The sequence below is a fragment of the Lissotriton vulgaris genome, chromosome 2_1, assembly GCF_964263255.1.
Source record: "Lissotriton vulgaris chromosome 2_1, aLisVul1.2, whole genome shotgun sequence".
Lineage (NCBI taxonomy): Eukaryota > Metazoa > Chordata > Amphibia > Caudata > Salamandridae > Lissotriton > Lissotriton vulgaris.
Window position 1 is genome coordinate 84,859,427 of NC_141687.1, and position 23,322 is coordinate 84,882,748.

General features: G+C 44.8%; 1 protein-coding gene across 1 annotated transcript in view; it reads left to right on the forward strand.

Moving 5' to 3' along the window:
* Positions 1-23,322, forward strand: part of MAP3K2 (mitogen-activated protein kinase kinase kinase 2) — a 409,487-nt gene that overhangs the window by 365,862 nt on the left and 20,303 nt on the right. The window contains exon 16 of the mRNA XM_086954496.1: positions 16,284-16,461. Within this exon, the coding sequence (XP_086810622.1) occupies positions 16,284-16,461 (178 nt within the window). The remainder of the gene's footprint in view (positions 1-16,283; positions 16,462-23,322) is intronic.

Consider the following 23,322-nt stretch of genomic DNA (forward strand, 5'->3'; position numbering starts at 1 on the left):
CCTCCCACAAAAGGCTATCTGCTGAAGAGGTGTGTTTTAAGTTTTTTTCTGAACAGGACTTCGGAGGGTTCAAGTCGCAATTCCAATGGAAGAGCATTCCAGCGCTTGGGAGCGAGGTATCTAAAAACACTTAAAACACTATTTCAAACAATTGCAATATCTACAGGTTAGCCACTGCTTTGGGTGTATACTGCTTTGTAGTCTATGCAAAGCATGTGTATCTACAGCACACGTGCCTCGAAAGGATAATGTTACTTACCCAGTAAGCATCCGCTCTTGGTATGTAGAGCTGTAGATTCACATTCGCCTACCCGCCTCCCCTGGTACCTGTATTGTTGTTGCAGTCCTTCATTATACATTCATATGCATGGACATCTCTATCCTACTCTCACGTACTCCATTCTCACCCTCTTGCGGGAGAATAATCTAACAATGGAGTGGATGATCATGCACACTATCACCAAAAGGAGGAGTCACCTTACCTAGTGACTAGGAAAGACTTCTTCAAAGAAAAATAACTTGCAAACATCCGGACCCAACACCAGATGGCAGGAGTATGCAAAGCATGTAAATCTATAGCTCTAAATGTCAAGAACAGATGCTTACTGGGTAAGTTACATTAACTTTTTTTGTGTGTATATATGTATGTGTGTGTGTGTGTGTGTGTATATAAATTGAAGAATCTTAATTCTAGGGCTCTGTCTATTGATGCAGCTAATCAACCAAGTGCCCTGTTTCAAGTCTCTGATGTTTCTGTGTTAAGAACGGTAAATGAATTCGCTGAATTGAATGATACTTTACCCCTCAGTACTCAGGATGATTTATTGGGTATGGGTATCCCCACTGCTAGAGCGGCCTCTACTCATTTTCGCCCAGCCTCTACTTTCGTACCCATTATGGCTAGAGATGCCATCGACATTTTTGGTGATTGTGTCATAGGAGATCTAAAGAATCTACATAAAACTTGTTTGTCTAAAAATAAACACAGGCAATATATAGAACTACAATATTCACGCCTCATGAAAAAGATAAGTAGCGATAAGAATATTATCGTAAATAAAGCTGACAAAGGCGGAAATATAGTCCTTTGGCCACAAGCTGCATTAATGTAGGAAGCTCAAAAACAACTCGGTCATATTGGGTGTTACAAGTTAGTTGCCTTCCCTATTTTGCTCAAAGTCAAAGAACTTATTTTCAAGGAATTAGCTCAGTGGAAGCGGGAGAGTCTAATAAACAAAGATGAATTTAATTTTTTGAAAACTGAATTTCCAATCACTCCCACACTATGGGGCCGATTATGATTGCGGATTTTCCGCATCCTCGGGGCCGGCGGAAGCCACCGCCGGCCCCGAGGATGCGGAAAATCCGCAGCGGACTGACCAAAGACCCACCGCCACATTAGGATGGCTGGTGGGTCCTGGTTTCCGTCCGCAGCTTTTCCGCCGCGGTCGGGTTACAACCGCGGCGGAAAAGCTCTGAAATGGTGACGGTGTCTCTCAGACACCGTCCGCCATATCAGGATGGGATTTTAAAAGTGCTTTTCCGCGGCGGGTTTTCCGCCGTGGAAAAGCATACGGATCTTCACCTAGGGGGCCCGTTTTGGGCCCCCTAGGTGAAGGGGGGGTGGGGGGTGCACATGGGGGGTACCTATGTTACCCCCCTGCATTTGCATGCAGAAAGCGGCAGGCACCGCGCGGTGCCTGCCTCTTTCTGCATGCAAATGCAATGCGTGCATTTTAACCCCAACCGCGGGTGCAGCTTGAAGCTGCACCCGCTGCAATGTTAAAAATAGAGGATGTGACCGCCAGGGTGGCGGTCACATCCTAATCGCACAGGAGGGGACTTCGCAGCCCATGCGGACGTCCCCTCCTCCTCAATGATCGCGGACGGACGCAAGTCCGTCCGCGATCATAATCGGCCCCTTAATCTTTTGCCAAAAGTTCATAAACAAGTTACCCCGGTCCCAGGGCGTTCAAGGTAGTCTATTGCAATCCATGTCTAAATATGTAGATTTTTTCCTCCATGAATATGTCACTAACCTTCCATCGTTCATAAGGGACAAGGGCCATTTCCTGGAAAAACTGAAAGAGGTCCAATGGGAAGATGGATATTGCTTTTTAGTGATGGACATCTGTTCCCTTTATACCAGCATAGACCACCAGGATAGCCTTAATGCAATCAGACATTTCTTATCAGATAGAAATGTGTGTTTCAATGAACACAACAAAATGTTGCTCCGCATGACAGAACTCTGCCTGACTAATAATTTTTTCCTGTTTAATAAAGAGCTATATCAACAGTTGCGTGGAGTGGCGATGGGGGTGTGTTTCTCCCCTAGCGATGCGTACTTGCATGTTGGCTGGTGGGAGAGGCACGTCCTCGCGCATTCCCATGCAGAAATGGTCTCTAGGCATGTCATCAGATGGTGGAGATTTATTGATGATGTTTGTGTTGTGTGGAAGGGTTCCAAAGAGTCTACGTTGGAATTTGTTAGTAAGATTAATGATAATTCTTTGAATCTAGAATTTACGGCCCAGATCAATAACAAAAAAGTGGAATTTCTGGATGTAGAAATTTATGTGGAGGAAAATTGTATTTGCACTAAACTACATAGAAAGGCCACTGCTGGAAACTCCATACTTCATGCCAGCAGTGCTCACCCTAGGCACCTTGTTAAGAGCATCCCCGATGGGGAGTTTTTACGTATTCAACGAATTTGCAGCAGAAAGGAAGATCTGGATATTTGTCTATCTGAGTCTATGGGTAGGTTTCTTGCCCGGGGATATGATCTTAAGGATTTACAATCAGCATTGGCTAAATTACAGGAACATGCACGTTCGAGGCATATGGGCTGCAGATGGTACATTATGAATAGATTGCCGATCTATTCATAATGTACCACTCTGCAGCCCTCTATGCCAAGAACAGATGCATACTGGTAAGTAGCATATTCCGTTCGAGGCATATGGGCTGCAGATGGTACATTATGAATAGATCGCCATCTATTCATAATGTACCACTCTGCAGCCCTCTATGCCAAGAACAGATGCATACTGGTAAGTAGCATATTCCTTATTGATGATGCCAACGTAGAGGATACTGTTGAGCAACCACTTACTACATCTAAACCAGTGGCCAGACTCATAACTACGTTCAGTAGCCAAGACAAACAAATAAGAAAGATTGTTAGTAAGCATTGGCCTATTCTGAAAACAGATATGACGTTGGCTCCTGAATTGGGAGCACTACCGACTATTACTTTTAGACGAGCACCCTCAATGAGGGATGCTCTAGTAAGAACAAGGCCTGAAGTTACCAACTCTGCGAACTGGCTGACCAATAGGAAAGGCTTTTTTAAGTGCAGTTCATGTAGATCTTAAAAGTTTGGTATCAATAAAATAACTTTTGATGATCCCTTCTCAAAACCTTAGCCTACTACACATGCAAAATTGATTTTGCAGTGTATATATTAGAATGCACTTGTTAGCTTCTATATGTTGGCAGTACCAAACTCCCTGTCTTCAACCGCATTTTGCAGCACTTACAGGCTATCATAAATTCGGATCCTGCTTATCCGGTAGCCCAACATTTTAAATTAGTGCACCATAACAACCTACATGACCTCAGGTACTTTGTAATTGACGCAGTCCCTAAATCTATAAGAGCTGGCAATAGGGAGAAAAAATTGCGCCAACTTGAGAGTCAATATATACTGCGATTAAATACTAAGATGCCTAATGGCCTTAATACAGGTATATAATGAGGAATTTTGTAAAACCATCAATCAATTTATTTATGGAGTCGGTAATTATGTTTTAAATATTACAAATGAAAAATGTGTTTCCAAATTTCTACTGCTATTTAAATGAAATTAGAGTGAATTTATGCATTTGTTTTGTTTTTTATATATTTTTGAGAATATATATTTGATTACTTTTGGTTTAATGATTCTGTGAATAACGATTTTAATCCATATGTATTTATCTATTTATTATCAATGAATTTTAGATATAGATCTACTTAATCATTGTAATTTAATTCTATTTTACAATTCATTCAATACTGTGAGTTTTATTGGTTTTACTAGGTTCCTAGTTCTAATGTCTTTCTGGTAGTGCTATAGTTAAATTATAGAAATGAATTTTATGTAGCTTATACGATTCAAGATGATGATTGATATTCGCATGGATTGACTAACCTCCGCCCTTTTTTGGATCTCATTTATTTCTTAGGGCATTTCTGAATTATAAATTTGTTGAACTTCTAAAATGTCATCTATGCAAGCTGGTTGACATCCAATATATGTGCTCTTTATTTATGATATTGATTTGCATCCGCTAAGATTATTAGAATTTAATTTGATGTTAGTACTGGGTAAATTATTCAGTACTTGGTTGTGTTTGCACATGGGTGTACCTATTTTTTCATCATCTCCCATTTAGAAGTTCGATATGAATTAGACTCAGTTTTAGGGGTATTGAATTTGGGCACTTGCCCGTGATTGTTTTTGAATGTTTAATTTTAGACATTTATTTTGCATGTTTTTTTCAACGATGACATTGTTGGGAAAGTATAATGTTTGCATGCTCTTTACCTTTGTAGTCTGTCTTTCACTTCTATTGAGTGACTGGGAGGGAGCATGATGATGTCATTAGGTATTAAAGGACGCGGGTTCTCTGAGCATGTTATGTGATCAAGGCCGGGGTAACCTGGTCGAAGCGCGGCATGTTGGAGGAGATGAATAATAAATTGCACTTTAAATATCTAATTTTCCGTGGTGTGGTCCGTTCCTGCTGGTGAAACGCTAGGTGGATATTGCCTTACTTGTGTTTCCAAAGGACTTCTATATATATATATGTATATATATATATATATATATATATATATATATATATATATATATAAATATTTAGACTTGCCATCTTTTTGCGTGTTTCCCCTGAGTTTTTGCTTTCTAACCTTCCGATTTTTTACTCTGGCGTAGTGTTTCTGCACACTTTTCTCACTGCTGATCAGTGGTAAAGTGCAAGTGCTCCTGTATGGATTGGTGTGTCCATGATTGACTTGTTTGATTTATGTGTCAGTCCCTAGTAACATGCACTGATTGTGACAGGGCCTGTGAATCGAATGCTGTTAGTGGGCTGCAGCACTGGATTGTGCCACCCAAACAAACCGCCCGTGAAGTGTAACTCTGGCCTGCAGAGCCTGTGTGCAGTCTGGGACTGCCACGTCGACTTGGCAAGTGCACCCACTTGCCAGTCCCTAAACCTTCCTTTTCTACATGGTAGTCACCCCTAAGGTAGGCCCAAGGTACCCCGTGGGCAGGGTGCATTGTATGTGAAAGGTAGGGCATGCCCTGGTGTGTGTGCGATGTCCTGATAGTGAATTACAGCCAATTTCGTATTTCACTATTGCCAGGCTACCTGTTCCCATATGCCAGAATGGGCTGTTTGATTATAACATCTTATTATCCTAACTTACCCAGGGAACAAGGTAGAAAAACGAGTTTAGTATGCCTGAACTCAAAATGTTAAAATAGATCTTTTAGTGAGGGTGATTTTTACATTCTATGTTTGAAAATACTTCTTTTAGAAAGTCATGCCTAACCATCCAGGATGCCTCTCCTAGGTTGTGTATTTCATGTCTTGTTTGTGAGTGACAGGGGGCTGGAGAGGGCCTTTGCTCCTGCAGTCTGATGGGTCAGGGCTGGGCTGAATAGGGCCTGCGTTGAATAGAGGGTAGAGGGAGGAATTTCCTTTCAGCTACCTAGGCCACGTCTGCTTTCAACAATGCTGTCTTCACCTCCTGCCATGGACCTGAACCAAGGAGGGCAGAATTGGTTTGGGCTGGCTACAGACACTCTCTGCCTTCAGGGAACAAATGATTTCATGGTATAAATATTGGGGCCCAAACCACAGAACTTTAGATCTCTTTTGAACCAAGAAGAATGCCAAGAAGACGAGCTCGAGAAGCTGTGAGGAGGAACTACCCCTTTGCTGTGTGCTATGCTGTAGTGGCCTGCAGTGGCTGCTTCTGTCTTGGGCAATGAAACGACTGGACTGAACTTTCTGCAATCTACTTTTGTGAGTTTCTCCAAGGGCTTGAGGTAGAGCTTGTCCTCTGTTCAAGAAGTCTCAGGAACAGCAAAGACTTCAATCTCTTCTGCCCTCAGCACTGGGAACTGTGTGTTTTGTGCTACTACAAAAGAAAAAGCAACCCATCGATGACACAGACTCTGTGTCCTGATGGCACCGCAGAGAGCAACAGGGCAACCCCACACTGTGACCCTGGTCTCTGCGACAACGCCTGCTGTGCCCGCCACCGAGCCGCTGCTTTGTGGCAGACACATGTGGCCACCGCACTCCTCACCACCTCGCTTCACGACGACGCCTTGGCAGCCCTGACGCCGCCGCTCCATGCCGCTGCTCGCACCATGGTACGAGAGCACCGCTCTTAAAGTTACACGACGCACCACCCCCATCCCGCACCGCAGTCTTGGCTGGTGCCATCGGCTCCAGTTAGTCAGTCGACGACCGCGTTTCAGCAACGACGACGATGCTGCTTGAACCGTGACCTGCCAGCACCGCGACGAGCTCTGCATTCCTTACGCACAGCGACCCTGGTCTCACCATGACACCATCTGACACCGCCACCGAGCCGCTGCTCGCACTGTGATCAGAGGGAACCACACGCTGCACTTTGCACCACAGCACCCAACGACCCCAGCGCTCCCGACTTCAACAAAGAGAATTTTGACCTGCAACGCGTGTGTCTTCGAGGGCCCTGAAAATTCATGCCCCGACCTCCGGAACAGACTCGTGCGGACGCCATGCTTTCGGAAGCTCACCTAGAGGTTGCTGACGCCCTGCATTTCTAAAAGGTACTGTTTGCGCATCTTCCCAACACCTTCGCTGGCCCACAACGCCTCGGTCAACCAGAACTGTTTGGATTTGTTTTGCTCACGATGCCGAGATATCCCCGGACGGAGTTATCAACATCAAGGAACTGTTTTTCAAGTCTATTTTGTTAACGGAAGATTTTTTTTAAGTACTGTATTGTGGATTTTTATCGTTTGTCGTCTTGTCTTCAGTCTATAAAAATATTGGATATTTTTTCCCTAAACTGGTGTGGTGTCCTTTTGTAGTGCTTGCACTGTATTAGTGTTGGTTATGTGCAAATGCTTTACACACTGCGTCTAAGATAAGCCTGACTGCTCTTGCCAAGCTACCAAGGGGATGAGCATGGGTTATTTTAAGAGTGTAACTCCATTATCCTGACTAGGAAGAAGGGTCCCAATTTGGACAAAGGTGCAAGCACTTGCCAACTAGAGGCCCCCATTTCTAACTATATATATATATATATATATATATATCATCACACAAAGGTTGCCCAATTGAGGATGCCGCATACACCGGGGTTACTGCACTTGACGCCGCAGACAGCCGTGGATTGAGTGTGCTGCCTCTCCCTTTCATTCGCCAAACGCGTTTCGGGCTCCCATGAGCCCTTGGTCACTGGCAGAAAAGATGCAGGAAGCGGAATGCTGGAAAATGCTTTATTTAAATAACGAGTCCCGCCCATGTGGGCGCACGGTATGCTGGATAAGGTAGTCCGTTTGAAAAACCCTGGACTCACATTCCTCTAACCAAGTGGTTACGACTGCTGCACCTTTTTAAAATATATATTCCTCGTCAGGTGAAAAGTTATGGCAACACCCCTTCCAACCGCTACAATGTCACTGCGGCTCAGGCCCCCGATGTCCTAGCAGCACCTGTAATAACAAGTGCCTGGGATCCTGGGAAGGGGTGTTGCCATAACTTTTCACCTGACGAGGAATATATATTTTAAAAAGGGGCAGCAGCGGTAACCACTTGGTTAGAGGAATGTGAGTCCAGGGTTTTTCAAACGGACTACCTTATCCAGCATACCTTGCGCCCACATGGGCGGGACTCGTTATTTAAATAAAGCATTTTCCAGCATTCCGCTTCCTGCATCTTTTCTGCCAGTGACCAAGGGCTCATGGGAGCCCGAAACGCGTTTGGCGAATGAAAGGGAGAGGCAGCACACTCAATCCACGGCTGTCTGCGGCGTCAAGTGCAGTAACCCCGGTGTATGCGGCATCCTCAATTGGGCAACCTTTGTGTGATGATGTTAAGCGGCCATGTCCGGTCGCGAGGATGCCCTGACGCACAAAGCGGATCCCAGGCACTTGTTATTACAGGTGCTGCTAGGACATCGGGGGCCTGAGCCGCAGTGACATTGTAGCGGTTGGAAGGGGTGTTGCCATAACTTTTCACCTGACGAGGAATATATATTTTAAAAAGGTGCAGCAGCGGTAACCACTTGGTTAGAGGAATGTGAGTCCAGGGTTTTTCAAACGGACTACCTTATCCAGCATACCATGCGCCCACATGGGCGGGACTCGTTATTTAAATAAAGCATTTTCCAGCATTCCGCTTCCTGCATCTTTTCTGCCAGTGACCAAGGGCTCATGGGAGCCCGAAACGCGTTTGGCGAATGAAAGGGAGAGGCAGCACACTCAATCCACAGCTATCTGCGGCGTCAAGTGCAGTAACCCCGGTGTGTGCGGCATCCTCAATTGGGCAACCTTTGTGTGATGATGTTAAGCGGCCATGTCCGGTCGCGAGGATGCCCTGACGCACAAAGCGGATCCCAGGCACTTGTTATTACAGGTGCTGCTAGGACATCGGGGGCCTGAGCCGCAGTGACATTGTAGCGGTTGGAAGGGGTGTTGCCATAACTTTTCACCTGACGAGGAATATATATTTTAAAAAGGTGCAGCAGCGGTAACCACTTGGTTAGAGGAATGTGAGTCCAGGGTTTTTCAAACGGACTACCTTATCCAGCATTCCTTGCGCCCACATGGGCGGGACTCGTTATTTAAATAAAGCATTTTCCAGCATTCCGCTTCCTGCATCTTTTCTGCCAGTGACCAAGGGCTCATGGGAGCCCGAAACGCGTTTGGCGAATGAAAGGGAGAGGCAGCACACTCAATCCACGGCTGTCTGCGGCGTCAAGTGCAGTAACCCCGGTGTATGCGGCATCCTCAATTGGGCGACCTTTGTGTGATGATGTTAAGCGGCCATGTCCGGTCGCGAGGATGCCCTGACGCACAAAGCGGATCCCAGGCACTTGTTATTACAGGTGCTGCTAGGACATCGGGGGCCTGAGCCGCAGTGACATTGTAGCGGTTGGAAGGGGTGTTGCCATAACTTTTCACCTGACGAGGAATATATATTTTAAAAAGGTGCAGCAGCGGTAACCACTTGGTTAGAGGAATGTGAGTCCAGGGTTTTTCAAACGGACTACCTTATCCAGCATACCTTGCGCCCACATGGGCGGGACTCATTATTTAAATAAAGCATTTTCCAGCATTCCGCTTCCTGCATCTTTTCTGCCAGTGACCAAGGGCTCATGGGAGCCCGAAACGCGTTTGGCGAATGAAAGGGAGAGGCAGCACACTCAATCCACGGCTGTCTGCGGCGTCAAGTGCAGTAACCCCGGTGTATGCGGCATCCTCAATTGGGCAACCTTTGTGTGATGATGTTAAGCGGCCATGTCCGGTCGCGAGGATGCCCTGACGCACAAAGCGGATCCCAGGCACTTGTTATTACAGGTGCTGCTAGGACATCGGGGGCCTGAGCCGCAGTGACATTGTAGCGGTTGGAAGGGGTGTTGCCATAACTTTTCACCTGACGAGGAATATATATTTTAAAAAGGTGCAGCAGCGGTAACCACTTGGTTAGAGGAATGTGAGTCCAGGGTTTTTCAAACGGACTACCTTATCCAGCATACCTTGCGCCCACATGGGCGGGACTCGTTATTTAAATAAAGCATTTTCCAGCATTCCGCTTCCTGCATCTTTTCTGCCAGTGACCAAGGGCTCATGGGAGCCCGAAACGCGTTTGGCGAATGAAAGGGAGAGGCAGCACACTCAATCCACGGCTGTCTGCGGCGTCAAGTGCAGTAACCCCGGTGTATGCGGCATCCTCAATTGGGCAACCTTTGTGTGATGATAGATATATATATATATATATATATATATATATATATATATATTATCTCTGACCCGTCTGTGCTCACAACGGGACTGCCCGGTACGGGTCACACAGAAGTATACGGCAGACTCCAATTGCTGATTTCAGTTACAGTGAATAAGAACTCCAGTATAGCGCAGGCATAGTGCCTGCCATGACTCATTTCAATCGGCAACTGGCATCATGATCGCATGACTCGCCACATGACATCTAACGATTTAAACATAATGTATGCACTATCAGATGTAGAAAATAGCCAAGCCGGATTAGTGCAATCTAAAAACAGACTATGGACAAACATGACAAATACTATTCAATTGCCTATAAAATTCATGTAACCATACAATGAATAAGATATCGCAAAATGATGTTTGATTTGCAAGTACAAAATTACATTATGGTTTAATGTGTTGCAGTATCTAAATAGACACTTACAATCAAGGGGAATATGTAATAACCAAGGGAGATAAAAATGCATAAGTCAGTACAAAATTGCAAATACTCCAGCCTTATAATTGTAGGTCCTGTATAACTTGCATAATTATAGATTGTCCAATAAGCATAATTACCATAATATAATGCAATATTACCCCAAGAAGATGATCTGGCTAATAAGTACAAGAAGTCTATATAGTCCATATAGTCAATAGAGTGCTATGCTAATGTGCAAATAACAATAACCCTAGTGCAAAACACATAACAATAGTAACATTGGATAGCAAGGCCCCTTGGGGGTATCAACATTAAATGCCAGACAAGACATTTATAGATTGCAAGTGCTTGGCATGATTATTATATATATCGTTATGAACTTGTTTCTTAGTGACATTTAATGTCTCCAGTATGATGTACTGGAATGTATTCCTATGTCATTGTAGAATACTTTCCATGCCATTGTTGAAGGATATGTTTAAATGTTAACTGTAGGCAGGGAATTGGTGGGTTAATACAGGAAGTTATGTAGGTGTTTACCTGCGCTACTCAATTACATTAAAGGAATTTCAAGTTGATGTTGCAGTGTGTTCCTTTAGAAAACGAGGAGTTAAGGAGCCTATGGATTTGAACTTACTCGAATGGCCATTTGATAATTTTGCAGTTTATCTGTATCACTACTTTTGGATTACGAGTGTCACTGTGCGTTTTTATCAGAAGGACGTGTATGTGCCAGCATTGCCTCAACTGGACTGTAGCGTTGTTACCTGGATGCCATGTGTGGCAGTGGAGGTTGTCGGCTGTGTCGCGATTTCCAGTTTGGGAATTCACGCTGTGGGTGGACGGCCGGTCTTGTGACTTGTGAGCACCACACGGGTTGGTCCAGGCAGCGCGAGCTAGGCAGACTCTGTTACTTGCGTGCACAGCGTTACATGAGGTAGGCTAACTCCCAGACTCGGTTGCACAGCGCGTGTGAGGATTGCACATTTTGCAACCTACATTCTGAGAGTTGTCATTACGAGGGTCACGTTACGTGACCTCACTCAGCGGCCATTTTAGAATGCATTTTGTAAGGGAAAAACAGGATGGAAGAAAGCAGAAGCAGTATCGGACCAAATATTTCAAGGAATTCATTTCAACCTTATATGAGGTATTCTAATTGATGTCCAAATCAGCGACCAACATGTTTATGCAGTGAATATTGGTGGTGGGCTATATTTTTGCAGTTTTACCATAATAATTACCTTTATTCGTAACTTTGCTCAGGTTGTGGTGAAGTTCAAGACCGTGAACTAGCCCTCAGGTTAAGTAAGGACACTGGACAAGTACATTCACCATAAGCAACCAAATCTATAATATCAAGCCACCTCAAGCATTTTGGGCTTCTGGTTCAGAACGTTCCCTTAAATGGTTAGAATGGAAGGAGTATTTTACAAATTACATTGATACTGTGGATGAAGTTGGGAAAATGGCTCCTGTGCAAAAGAAAAAGTTATTGTTACACTCCTTAGGACTTGTTGTGTTGAAGGTGTTCCACGAAATGACAAACAATTATACCTGGGGATCGAAATGTTTATGCTTTAGCCTTATTTCTTCTTGATAATTATTTTGGGCCTAAGGTTTGTATGGGTATATTAAGATTTAAGTTTTTTCAGAGGAAACAAAGCAGTTCGGAAACTGTGGACCAATATGTGTCTGATCTTAAAAAGTAAGCATTAGATTGCAAATGTGGTCCTTTGAGAAAGAGCTGATCAGAGACCAGGTGGTCATGCATGCCTGTAACCCAGCTGTACAAGAAAGGCTTTGGACTAATGGAGATGTACCATTGGAAGACATCCTAGACATTGTACGTTAAGCGGTGATGTCTAGCAGATGTGCTAGTGTTCTTAAGCAAGACCAGTTTGTCAATTAAATTATAAGCAAAATTGGCACTGCTGCGGATAAAAAAAAAATCTTTTGCAACGGTTAGGGACAATACCAAATATAAGAGTCCGTCTAAATGTTACAGATGTGGTAGCACGGAGCATTTAGCCAATAGCAAGAACTGTCCTGATACCAAACAAAAATGTTGTAATTGTGGCATTAAAGGCCCTTTTGCAAAAGTGTGCAGGAAAAAGAGAGCCAATGTTAGATTTGTAAATTGTGTTGAAGATAATGGCAGGGAAGGTATTGCTGATGAAGATAGTGGGGATGATAGTACTGGCACAAGCAGTTTGATAATGAATGTACGTAACATCTTGGTACTTAACTTTAATGATCATGTGTGTAAGACCAAACCGGTATGTTGGATGGAAATATTTGGGTGAGCATAAAGATTTACACAGATTCTGGTTCCCCATTCACAATTATGAAAAGAGAATTATGAGAATCATCTTCTGTGCAAAAGGTAGGTAGATAATTAATAGAACAAGACTTACTCCAGAAGTTTATGGTGGTGAAACCATTGATTTATTGGGTTATCGTTAGTTTACTTTCAAGGTCAAAGAATGAGACTGTAGAGGCATATTGTACGTTGCTAAGACTGGTCCACCTGTTCTGGGGTAGTTTGACCAGAATCAACTGCATATAATTTAAAATCCCAATAGCGAGGAGCAGGTTTTGGTATTGATGACTGTATCACCATTGGAGATAGCTTGCTTAGACAATTTCCTAAAGTATTTAGTAAGGGTTTTTGGGCAATCTCCAAGGTTTTGAACATCAAATAATTTTAAAGCAGTGCTGTACCAGAGGTGCAACAATATTGCAACATTCCTATACTAGTAAGGGAAGAAATTTCAAGAGAGTTAGATAAACTGGTTGCTGCATACATTATAGAACCCATTGAATCATCTGAATGGGTTTGCCCCATTGTTGTGACCAGACCTAGCAACGGCAATATCAGACTCTGTGTGGACTTGAGACATTTGAATAACAACATAGTGATTGACAGATTTCCTTTGTCAAAAATAAATGAAATGGTGGCATGTTTAAAGAAGGCTAAATGGTTTTCACAATAGACCTATCAGCCTCTTATTACCAGATCTCATTGTCACCAGAGTCAATGAAGCTCACCTCGTTTATTACTTCTTTTGGTTGTTTTCAATTTAAGCGGATGCCATTCGGATAAGCTTCGGCTGCTGCCGTTTTTCAACAGTTCATGTGCCAACGTTTCAGCAAGGAACAAGGCATCACCTTCTTTCAAGATGACATTCTTGTTTTTGGTGCTGTTAAAGAGGCGCATTCTTCCGGATTTAGGATAGTTTTAAGCATCTTAGAGAACAAAGGTCTCACTTTGGAACACACCAAGTGCTAATTTGCAGAAAGGAGAGTCAGGTGTCAAGCCCAAACCTACCTTGGTGCCTGCTTTAGCCATTATGGAAGATGTCGGGTTATTTCTACGTATGGCAGAATTGTGCTCTAAATACGTTCCCAACTTTGCTGGAAAAACATTTAATATCCGCCAATTGCTTAAAAAGAATAGTGTGTTCAGTTGGTCTCTATAGAGCTGAAGGGATTTTAAAGCCATTAAATGGGCAGCTGCTAACGCTACAGCACTACGTAGTTTTGACCAAACAGCATAATTACCACACATTCTAGTAACAATGGGGGTAGTACTCTCAGAAATGGATAGTATGGGTAAGGAAAATATAGTTACCTATGCTTCTCGATCGATCTCATTGCAAAGAAAAATACCAAATCATTGAAAGAGAAGCCTTGTCATGTGCGTGGGCCTTGGAACATTTCTGGTCCTTTATCTGGGGGAAGCCTTGAACACTCAGTTGTGACCATAAGCCTTTAGTCAAAATTCTAACAACTGAAGGTGCTACCACAGCATCTGCAAGGCTTGCAAAAATATCAATGCAGATGCAGAATTTTGTGTACAAAATGATTTACTATCCGGGTAAGGACAATGTGGTGGCTGATTTCCTGTTTAGGATGCCTATCATGCTAGAAAAGTGTGAGGATGAGTAATGAACTGAATTCCGAGTGGCTCTAACCCATGACCAGGTTTTTTCTGTCATTGATAAGAGTGAATGGGCAGCAGAGTGTGCAAATGTTCTAATACTTGCAGAAATGAGACCGCACATGTTGGACAGGTGGCCTAGGAAGGATTCTTTGAATGCCTCTATTAAACCCTTTTGGGAGGTAAGATTTGAATTAACAGTAGAGGGTGGTACCTTGTCTAGAGGTGAAAGGATCGTTCCACCTGAAATTGTCACAAGAAGGCCATTCCAGCGTCTATTGTCAGTGAAGATGGGATGCAATTTTTGTCTTGTTAGCCCAAGGCATATTTTAAGAAGTTGGGGATTAAACAGAGAACCACCTCTCTGTATAACCCGAGTGGTAATGGAATGATGGAAAGGCACCATTCAATTGGCAATGAAAAGCAATCAAGATTGGATCACGCAGATAGGTAAAACTGTTTGCGCTTAGAGGGTCACATGCAATAATGCCACAGGGTTGCCTCCTTTTGTAATAGTGAGGGGTAGGAAACCGATATCTAAGTTGGTTGGTTGTTTCATATGGGAGTGGAGTCATGATCCTTGGATTGAGTGAAGGATCGTAAGGAAGCTGTGCACAGTAAAAATAAGGAACATTATGACGGAAAAAAATTGTGTTTTAACTCCTGACGTAAAGGTGGGTGATTGGGTGCAGGTCAGGAAACAAGGTTTTGTTCACAAGGGAGAGAGTCAATACTTTGAACCAAAGGAAGTATTCTACTTAATGCTGTGAGAGTAGAAGTGGGGAAGCTTGTGGAACTTAAACAGAATCGCGAAAAGTAGGAATACTGGTCACATGTGTCAACCTGGGTGTGGTTGGTTACTGAATGAAATGGGAAAGAATGTCCACAGTGGGATGGTGGATGAACAAAGCATGACGCCACTACGGAAGAGAGAACTAAAGGAACTGTTCAGGATAATTCTTTAAATAAACCTAAGGAGAGTATTAATGTGGAGTCTCAAGAGGAAGCTGTTACCAGTTCTAAAACTGGTGTTGAGTCTAGTTTTCAACATTCTGTAAGGAAAAGGATTCCAGATTGGTTAAAGGATTACATTGCTAATAACAGATAGAACACAATATAATCTTTCTTGTGAAAAGTTTTTTTAAAGTTTGACATTTGTTATGGAATAACACTATGCTGTTGTGGGGCATAATTATTATTGTTGTTTTTTTCTATTTAATTTTTCCGTCAGGAAGAAGGGGGATTGTGTTATGTTCTTGTTCTTAGTGACATGGAATGTCTCTAGTATGATGTACTGGAATGCATTCCTAAGTCGTCGTAGAATACTTTTCATGTCATTGTAGAAAGTGTATGTTTAAGTGTTAACTGTAGGCGGGGAGTTGGTGAGTGAGAATATATATATATTTAGTGCAAAATCCCACTTGTTTGGTTATCGTATCACATCTTCATTAAGCACTGCGTCGTCTTACGTTCCATTTCCAACAACCTAGGTTTTTACCATATTCTTTCAATAAACTGATATACTAGGATCAGTAAAAACGTGTTTCTTGATAACCTGCTATGCTTAGCATATACCAACATGTCCACTCGACATCATGTTTTGTGGGGAAAATGTGTTCACGCAGCTTCGGAGTTACACAGTGGTTTGCTCAAACGCTTGAAAATATTCTGAATTATACCTATTGGACTGATCGCAAATGATAAATACCTAGAATACACTTTGTTGTACAGGCTCGCGCTTAGATAATGTTTTATTTAGGCTAATCCAGGTTATATCAATCTTTTTTGCTTGTACATTTTACCACATCCACGTGATGCTTAATAGTATAAGTGTATCCCTTTCCATCTAGGAGCAAACATTCTTCGTGATTCCACGGGAAACGTCAAGTTGGGAGATTTTGGTGCCAGCAAGAGGCTCCAGACTATCTGCCTGTCTGGCACAGGAATGATGTCTGTAACTGGAACCCCTTATTGGATGAGCCCAGAAGTGATCAGCGGGGAAGGCTATGGCCGGAAAGCAGACATCTGGTGGGTCTTTGCATTTTCTATAAAAACAAAAGTGGAATAAAGAGCACCTTTTGAATCTTGGAAAGTAGTGTGTACATGTCAGAAGTCAGGAAAACACTGAGCACGATCCATATTATAACTGAACTAAAGGGGCAGACATTACTGTCCGAAGAGCTCTCTGTAGGAAATTGTGCTGGCTGGTAGCATTTAATCTGCTTCTTTAAGCAATTTTTTCCACTTGTAGACAAAATAAAACCCATAGCACTAAATAAATAAACGTATGCACCTGAGAATATTGAACCTCAGTCTCCACTCTGTAAACAAGCATACTTTTCCGCAATATGTGGGTGAATGTCTGCTGAAATTGTATTGTATTGTAATTGCATTTATATAGCGCTTACTACCCCTGACGAGGGGTCGAAGCGCTTTTTTGGCGAGTAGCACGCTACTCCGGGACCCATAGAGGATTAGTGTTTAATTAGTATAGTGAGTACATTTTAAGTGGTGATAAGTTAGTCAATTATTTGGATTTGGAATGATAGCAGAAGGATAGAGGAGGACAAATATAGCGCTTGTTGACGCATGCTATTCAGGAAGCCTATAAAGGATTATTTGTGAATTAATATGGTGAAATATGAAGTATTTTAAGTGGTGGCTATTAGTCAGTTACTTGGAGTGAGAAGGATAGCGGAGGGATAAAAGGGGAAGAAAGATTTGCATTCATATAGCACTTGTTACCCCTGATGGGTGTTGAAGCGCTTTTCTGGCGAGTAGCACGCCACTCTGGAACCCATAAAGGATTAGTGTTGAAAATGAGTATAGTATAAATATGAAGTAATTTGAGTAGTAGATATATTATTCAGTTATTTGGGTAATATATTAGTATAGTTGAATATGGAATTTGAGAAGTGAACATGCTAGTCTGTTAATTTTGATTGAAAATGATAGTGTAGGTATAAAAGAGTGAAGGATTTTTTTTAATGTCTTAGCAGCAGGAGGAGGCCTTTGGATGAGTAAAAAGGAGTTCTGGAGGGGAGGAGTCAGAGGGAAGAGTTTAGAACGTTTTTATTGGGGGATCGGTATAGTAAAAAGAGGTGTCAGATGATGCAAGGAGGGGTAGAGTAGGAGCGAGTCTAGCCAGTGTTATTTTGGCGATCATAGAAGTGGTATTGGGTTTGGGATAATTGAGAGAGTGGATGTAGAGGATATATTGATAGATGTATAGGATGAGAGATAGGGTATTGCATTGGAAGGAGTAGTAGATAAAAGTTTGAGATGAGTCAGAAGGTTGGGCTAGAAGATATATTGAGCGAAGTATAGGCTGAGAAATAGGGAAATGCTAAATTAGAAGAAAGTGATAAATCTATAGATCCATTAGTACATTGACAGTATATAGATACATAAAGGAGGTAAGTATATGTAGATTAAAGATCTTGATAGAGGCACAGGATGAGAAATAGGGTAGTGCATTGGATATGCTTTTTCAGGAAAAAAGTAACAGACACACAGATCCAAGTACATGGAAGGTACATAGATGCACAATGGAAGTATGTACAAGTAGACCAAAGTTGATTTTCATGTATTTATTATATATTTATTATATATTTATTATATATATATATATATATATATATATATATATATATATATATATATATATATATATATATATATATATATATATATATATATATTTTCTCTTAACAATATGATTATTTTACATGTTTATACGAAGTAATACACAAAGATAGGTACATATCTATAGTGAAAACAAATGCTTATATACAGAAGGATATGCTGTATATTTCTGTTTGCGTATGGTGCATATGTGGGTAAAAGCCAAGTAGTTTTCTGAAGATAAGGTGGTTGTCGGTGGACCTTAAGGGGGGTAAAGAGTTCCATAGTTTGGCTGCTTGAACAGGTGTGCTACCCATGTTTTTTTTTCTTGTATGGTGGGATTTTGAGGCAAGATGCTCCTTTAGAGCGGAGGTTCCTTTGTTGAACGAGTTTGGTGATTTTATTCCTGGTGAAGAGTGGTCCTATTCCATGTATTGCTTTGTGGGTGATACAAAGCAGCTTGAACGTGGATCTTCTGGCAACCGGTAACCAATGCAGGGCTTTCAAGGCAGGGAAGATGTGGTCTTGTGGTTTGATATGCAAGAGTAGTCTGGCAGCCGAGTTCTGAATCCGTTGTAGTCTTTTCATGGTCGTTAAAGGTGATCCGTGGTAGAGGCTATTGGCGTAGTAGAGTTTGGACATAACAAGGGAGATGGTAGCTTGGACCTTGTGTGGAAATCCCAAATGAGGGAAAATTTGTTGTAGCGTTTTTATAGTAGCAAAGCTTGATCTTGCTAGTTTATCCTTTGACACTTTAGGCAGTGATCCCAGTTTATCACGCCATGCGGCAAGCTGGTTGTAATGTTTCCAATAGACACACGTGAGTATTTCAGTTTTTGAAGCATTCAATTTGAGATGGCTCCAAGTCATCCACTGATCCACGGCTCTGAGACAGCTTCAAATTGGTAATTTTCCAATTTCTTTGGGGCATTCGAGTTGAAGGAGTATTTGCGTGTCATCTGCATAGCTATAGCACGTGAGGTGACATTTATTGATCTGTACTTCATGTAGATGTTGAAAAGCATGGGCGAGATGATAGAACCTTGAGGGGCCCCTGGTTTTGTGGAGTACGGTTTGGACGAGAAAGGTGGGGTATGAATGACATTAGTTCTGTTTCGAAGTTAGGACGCAATCCAGTCTAGAGCAGTTCCCTCTATGCCGGCTTCATAAAGTCTTTGTTTCAGAGTGTCATGGTCAAGCGTGTGCATGTAAAAACAGAGGAACGCCTCACGGATCCCCCTTTGGAGCTGGGACCAGTTGTTTAACCTGCTTCCCCGCTCTTCTCACTAGTGTTTGTAGACCTCTCAGGAGTGTCAGTCTGACTGAAAAGAATGGAAATTCACTATTTCTAGTGTGGGTGTACTTAGTGTAGCGAGAAAATAATTTTCACAACTAGTTTTATTCTGCCTTTCCGGTTTATCCCTTCACAGGTAAAGGGATTACATGTTTGTAGGGTGGAATGTACAAATATATTCAAATTGTGATTTTTCAGCTTTACAGTCATAAATCGTACAACTTAAAAAGGCAGGCCAGGCCTTACCCACATTGTAGATGGTCAGTAGAGTACCCAGTCCTCCTTACTGCCTGGTAGATTCATCTGGAGCCTTGAAACATCAACCCTTTAATTGATAACCAAAATTTGTTTGAGGAGTTACATTAGTAAAATGTCCCCTGTGAAACAGTCAGTAACTGCATAAACCTACAGTGGATTTTCATTATTTCACTTCCCACTATATTATATATTTGCAATTCAAATATCAAAGGGGTACAGTCTAGTTTATATAAGGATGCTTACTTGCTTATACTGTTGGGATTGTGAGGCCTGACTACCTACTTTGACTACCTACTTTGATTAACTTAGTGCTTTTGAGACAGATTTATTTTGTGCTATTAATTGGATGAGGCCTGTCCTGGTCACTGAGACCCATTGTTCTGTAAATGTATTGGCATTTATATAGCGCACTACTTACCCGTAGGGTCCCAAGGCGCTTCGACCGCTGCGAAACCCTTCCTGGCTTCCCTGAGAGATGGTCCCTTAATGGGTATCTCCAGGGTGAGTCCAGGCATCCCCGGCGGTCTGGTGGGGCCGTTAGTGAAGATGAGGCAAGCTAATGCCCAGAGTTGCCGAGTGTGATCGCTGATCAGAGTGGGCACCGAGGCGAGAGAATTATCGAGTCCGCTGACCCTGGTCCGGAAACCTGCCGCTCCGGGAATCGAACCCTGGTCCCGGGCCGTCCTCTGCTCTCGGGTCTGCCGCCTCTAACCAGTGAGCCACACTACTTCACTGTTCTCCCTCCTTTTTTGTACATCGTCCTTTAATCTAGTAACCTTTATAATAGAAGGTTTTTTACAGGCCATACCACAATTTCATAATCTGAAAGAGACACGTTAGTGATAGATTCCTTACCTTAGAATATCCCCAGGCGTCAGACTGGATCTGTAAACTTTTGTGTACTTAGACGCCGCCCTTGCGCGCTGACGTCAGTTCATATACACAGCTCTTCTTTATCTGGAGAAGCTCTACCCCTTAGTCACTTTTTGATTAAACTTTTTTGATCTTTTGATCTGATTTTTTCTCGAGTCGTTCGACTCCTACGGTGCCAGTAGGGATGCCCGGGTTCAAACCCTGCTCCAAGTGCAGCGGAATGATGTCGGCTACCGACCCCCATCGCCGGTGCCTTCATTGTCTAGGCCTCGACCACGACGACCGAACCTGCTCCGACTGTAGCGCCCTGACGTCTAAGGCTAGGCGGGAGTGGTCCCAAGCGACTTGAGATCCGGCAGTCGGCCCCGCGCCGTTCATGGTCCCGGTCCCACAGGAGGTCGAGGGACCAGTCGGGGTGTACTCTCGGAGCCCTCGTAGCTCCGAGAGTCGGCATCGGTCTTCGGGATCAAGATCCTCAAGTAAGAGGCATGAGAGGTCAGAAAGGCACCACCGCTTTTACGACCCACCCCGACGCTCGCGCGACGCGGCCGGGGATTCGGGTGACACCAACCACGCGGCTCCGGAGTCGCGGGCGCCGCAGTCAGCCCCACACCTTCCGGTCCCTGGGCACGATGCGACGCCTGAGCAGGTCGAGCGGTACCTCATGGCCATGAGGTCTCTCCCTCCTCCGCCGGGTTCCGTGGCGTCTTCAGGCTCAGTGGTCCCGGCTGGGGGGCCTAGCGGGTCGGGTGCTTCAGCTGCCGGCCGCCGGGTGCTTCGGCCCGATGCCGCCGGCGACTTCGGTCCCGGCGCCGCAGGCCCCCACTGGATCCGCTTCCGGAACCGGGCTCTTCGCCGGTCGACCTCACCGACGCCGGCCCCTAGAGTGTCACTCCCCCCGGGCCGCCTACGGGCGACGCCGCCCCCAATCCTGCGCTCTATTTGGTTTCAGCGCCGCTCTCTACGTCGAATGGAGACTTTTATTTCCACGAACCGGCCCCATCCTTTGAACCGGAATTTCAGGTGATGGGTGAAGAGGGAGATTGGGAGGGGTCTGTGGACCCTCTGGCACAGGAGTGCCAGTCTCAGCAGGACTGGACATGTGAGCTTAGGGATGCCAGTGAACTGGACACTTCACCAGACACTGGTTTTGTCTCCCCTCCAACCGTGGCTACAGAGGAGGGGGGGGGGGGGCCTATAGTGTAGTGTTGACGCGGGCGGTCAAGGCCTTGAGGACTAACCTCCTCACTGAGGTCCTTAAACCGCAGGCAAGCTCGGCTGAGCCTCTGCAGCCATTTAATGAGGCCCTGTGTGATGTTCTTTTGGGCACTTGGTCCAAGCCCGCTACAGGTCAGCCTGTAGATAGGAACGTGGCCAGACGCTACCGCCCGGCTCCGGGCGACCCTTGCTTCTTGTCCACCCACCCCACCCCCGAGAGCCTGGTTACCCAGGCCTCTACTTCCCAGACCGCATTCCCAACTGCTCCACCCGATCGGGTATCCAAGAGGTACGAACAATTCGGTAAGAAGGTGTTCTCGTCCCTGGGTTTGGGACTGCGGTCAGTCAATACTGCATGCCTCTTGGGCCGCTACACCAACACTCTGTGGGACACGGTCGCGGAGGTGCTGCCATAATGTCCGGAGGAGGCTCGGACTGAACTCGCCCAATCCCTTGCGGAGGGTCGAGATGCGGCACGCTATTCCATCCGGTGTGGGCTGGATACCACGGACTCACTGGACAGAGCGATGGCAACGACGGTGGCAGTTCGACGCCACGCCTGGTCCAGGCCACCCTTCTGGACATGCCGTTTGATGGCCGTCGCCTCGTTGGCGACAAGGCAGACCATGCACTTGAGCGTTTTAAGGACTCCAGTGCTACGGCCAAGTCCTTGGGCCTCTCGGCCCCACGCCAGCAAACTGGTGCCTTTCGCTCCTTTCGTGGCCAAGGAAGGGGCGCTCCCACACGCGCTGCCAGCCACACAACGCAGGCTAATACACAGCGCGGTGGCGGCTGTGGAAACCGCCGTGGCGGCGGTCGGGAACAACGGCGAGGCCATTCCACACCTTACCCTGCAGCATCCGCCTCAAAGCCCTCCTAGTCCGTGCTTTCAGGCCCATGTGACGCCAGTTGGGGGCAGGATTCGCCATCACCACTTCTACTGGCGCACTATCACGTCGGACATGTGGGTGCTGCAAATCGTCCGAAGGGGCTACTCCCTCCCCTTCGAGACGACCTCTCCAGCCATGCCACTGCAATACCACCACGTGTCGGGGGATCACTTGCAACTTCTGCGAGAGGAAGTTACGGCCCTCTTGGTCAAGCGCGTTCCTGGGCCAGAACTAGGGTGTGGTTGTTACTCCCACTACTTCCTGGTACCCAAGAAGGGAAAAGGGGGCCTGCGCCTTATCTTGGACCTACGGAACGTCAACGGCTTCCTCCGGAAGGAGAAGTTCAAAATGCTGACATTGGCTCAGGTCTTAGCTGCCCTGGACCCAGGTGACTGGATGGTAGCGTTGGACTTGCAGGACACTTATTTTCACATCCCCGTCCTGCCGGCCCACCGGCGCTACCTGCGGTTCACGGTAGGCCACGAGCACTTTCAGTTTGCCGTGCTCCCCTTCGGCCTTACCAGCGCCCCACGGGTGTTCATGAAAGTGATGGCGGTGGTCGCAGCTCATCTGTGCAGGTTAGGGGTTTGTCTTCCCCTACCTAGACGACTGGTTGTTGAAGGCGGACTCGCCCCAGACAGTAGTCAGCCACCTCTAGACAACGGCGGACCTCCTGCACCAGCTGGGGTTTTACATCAATGTGCCAAAGTCACACCTGTGCCCCTCTCAGAA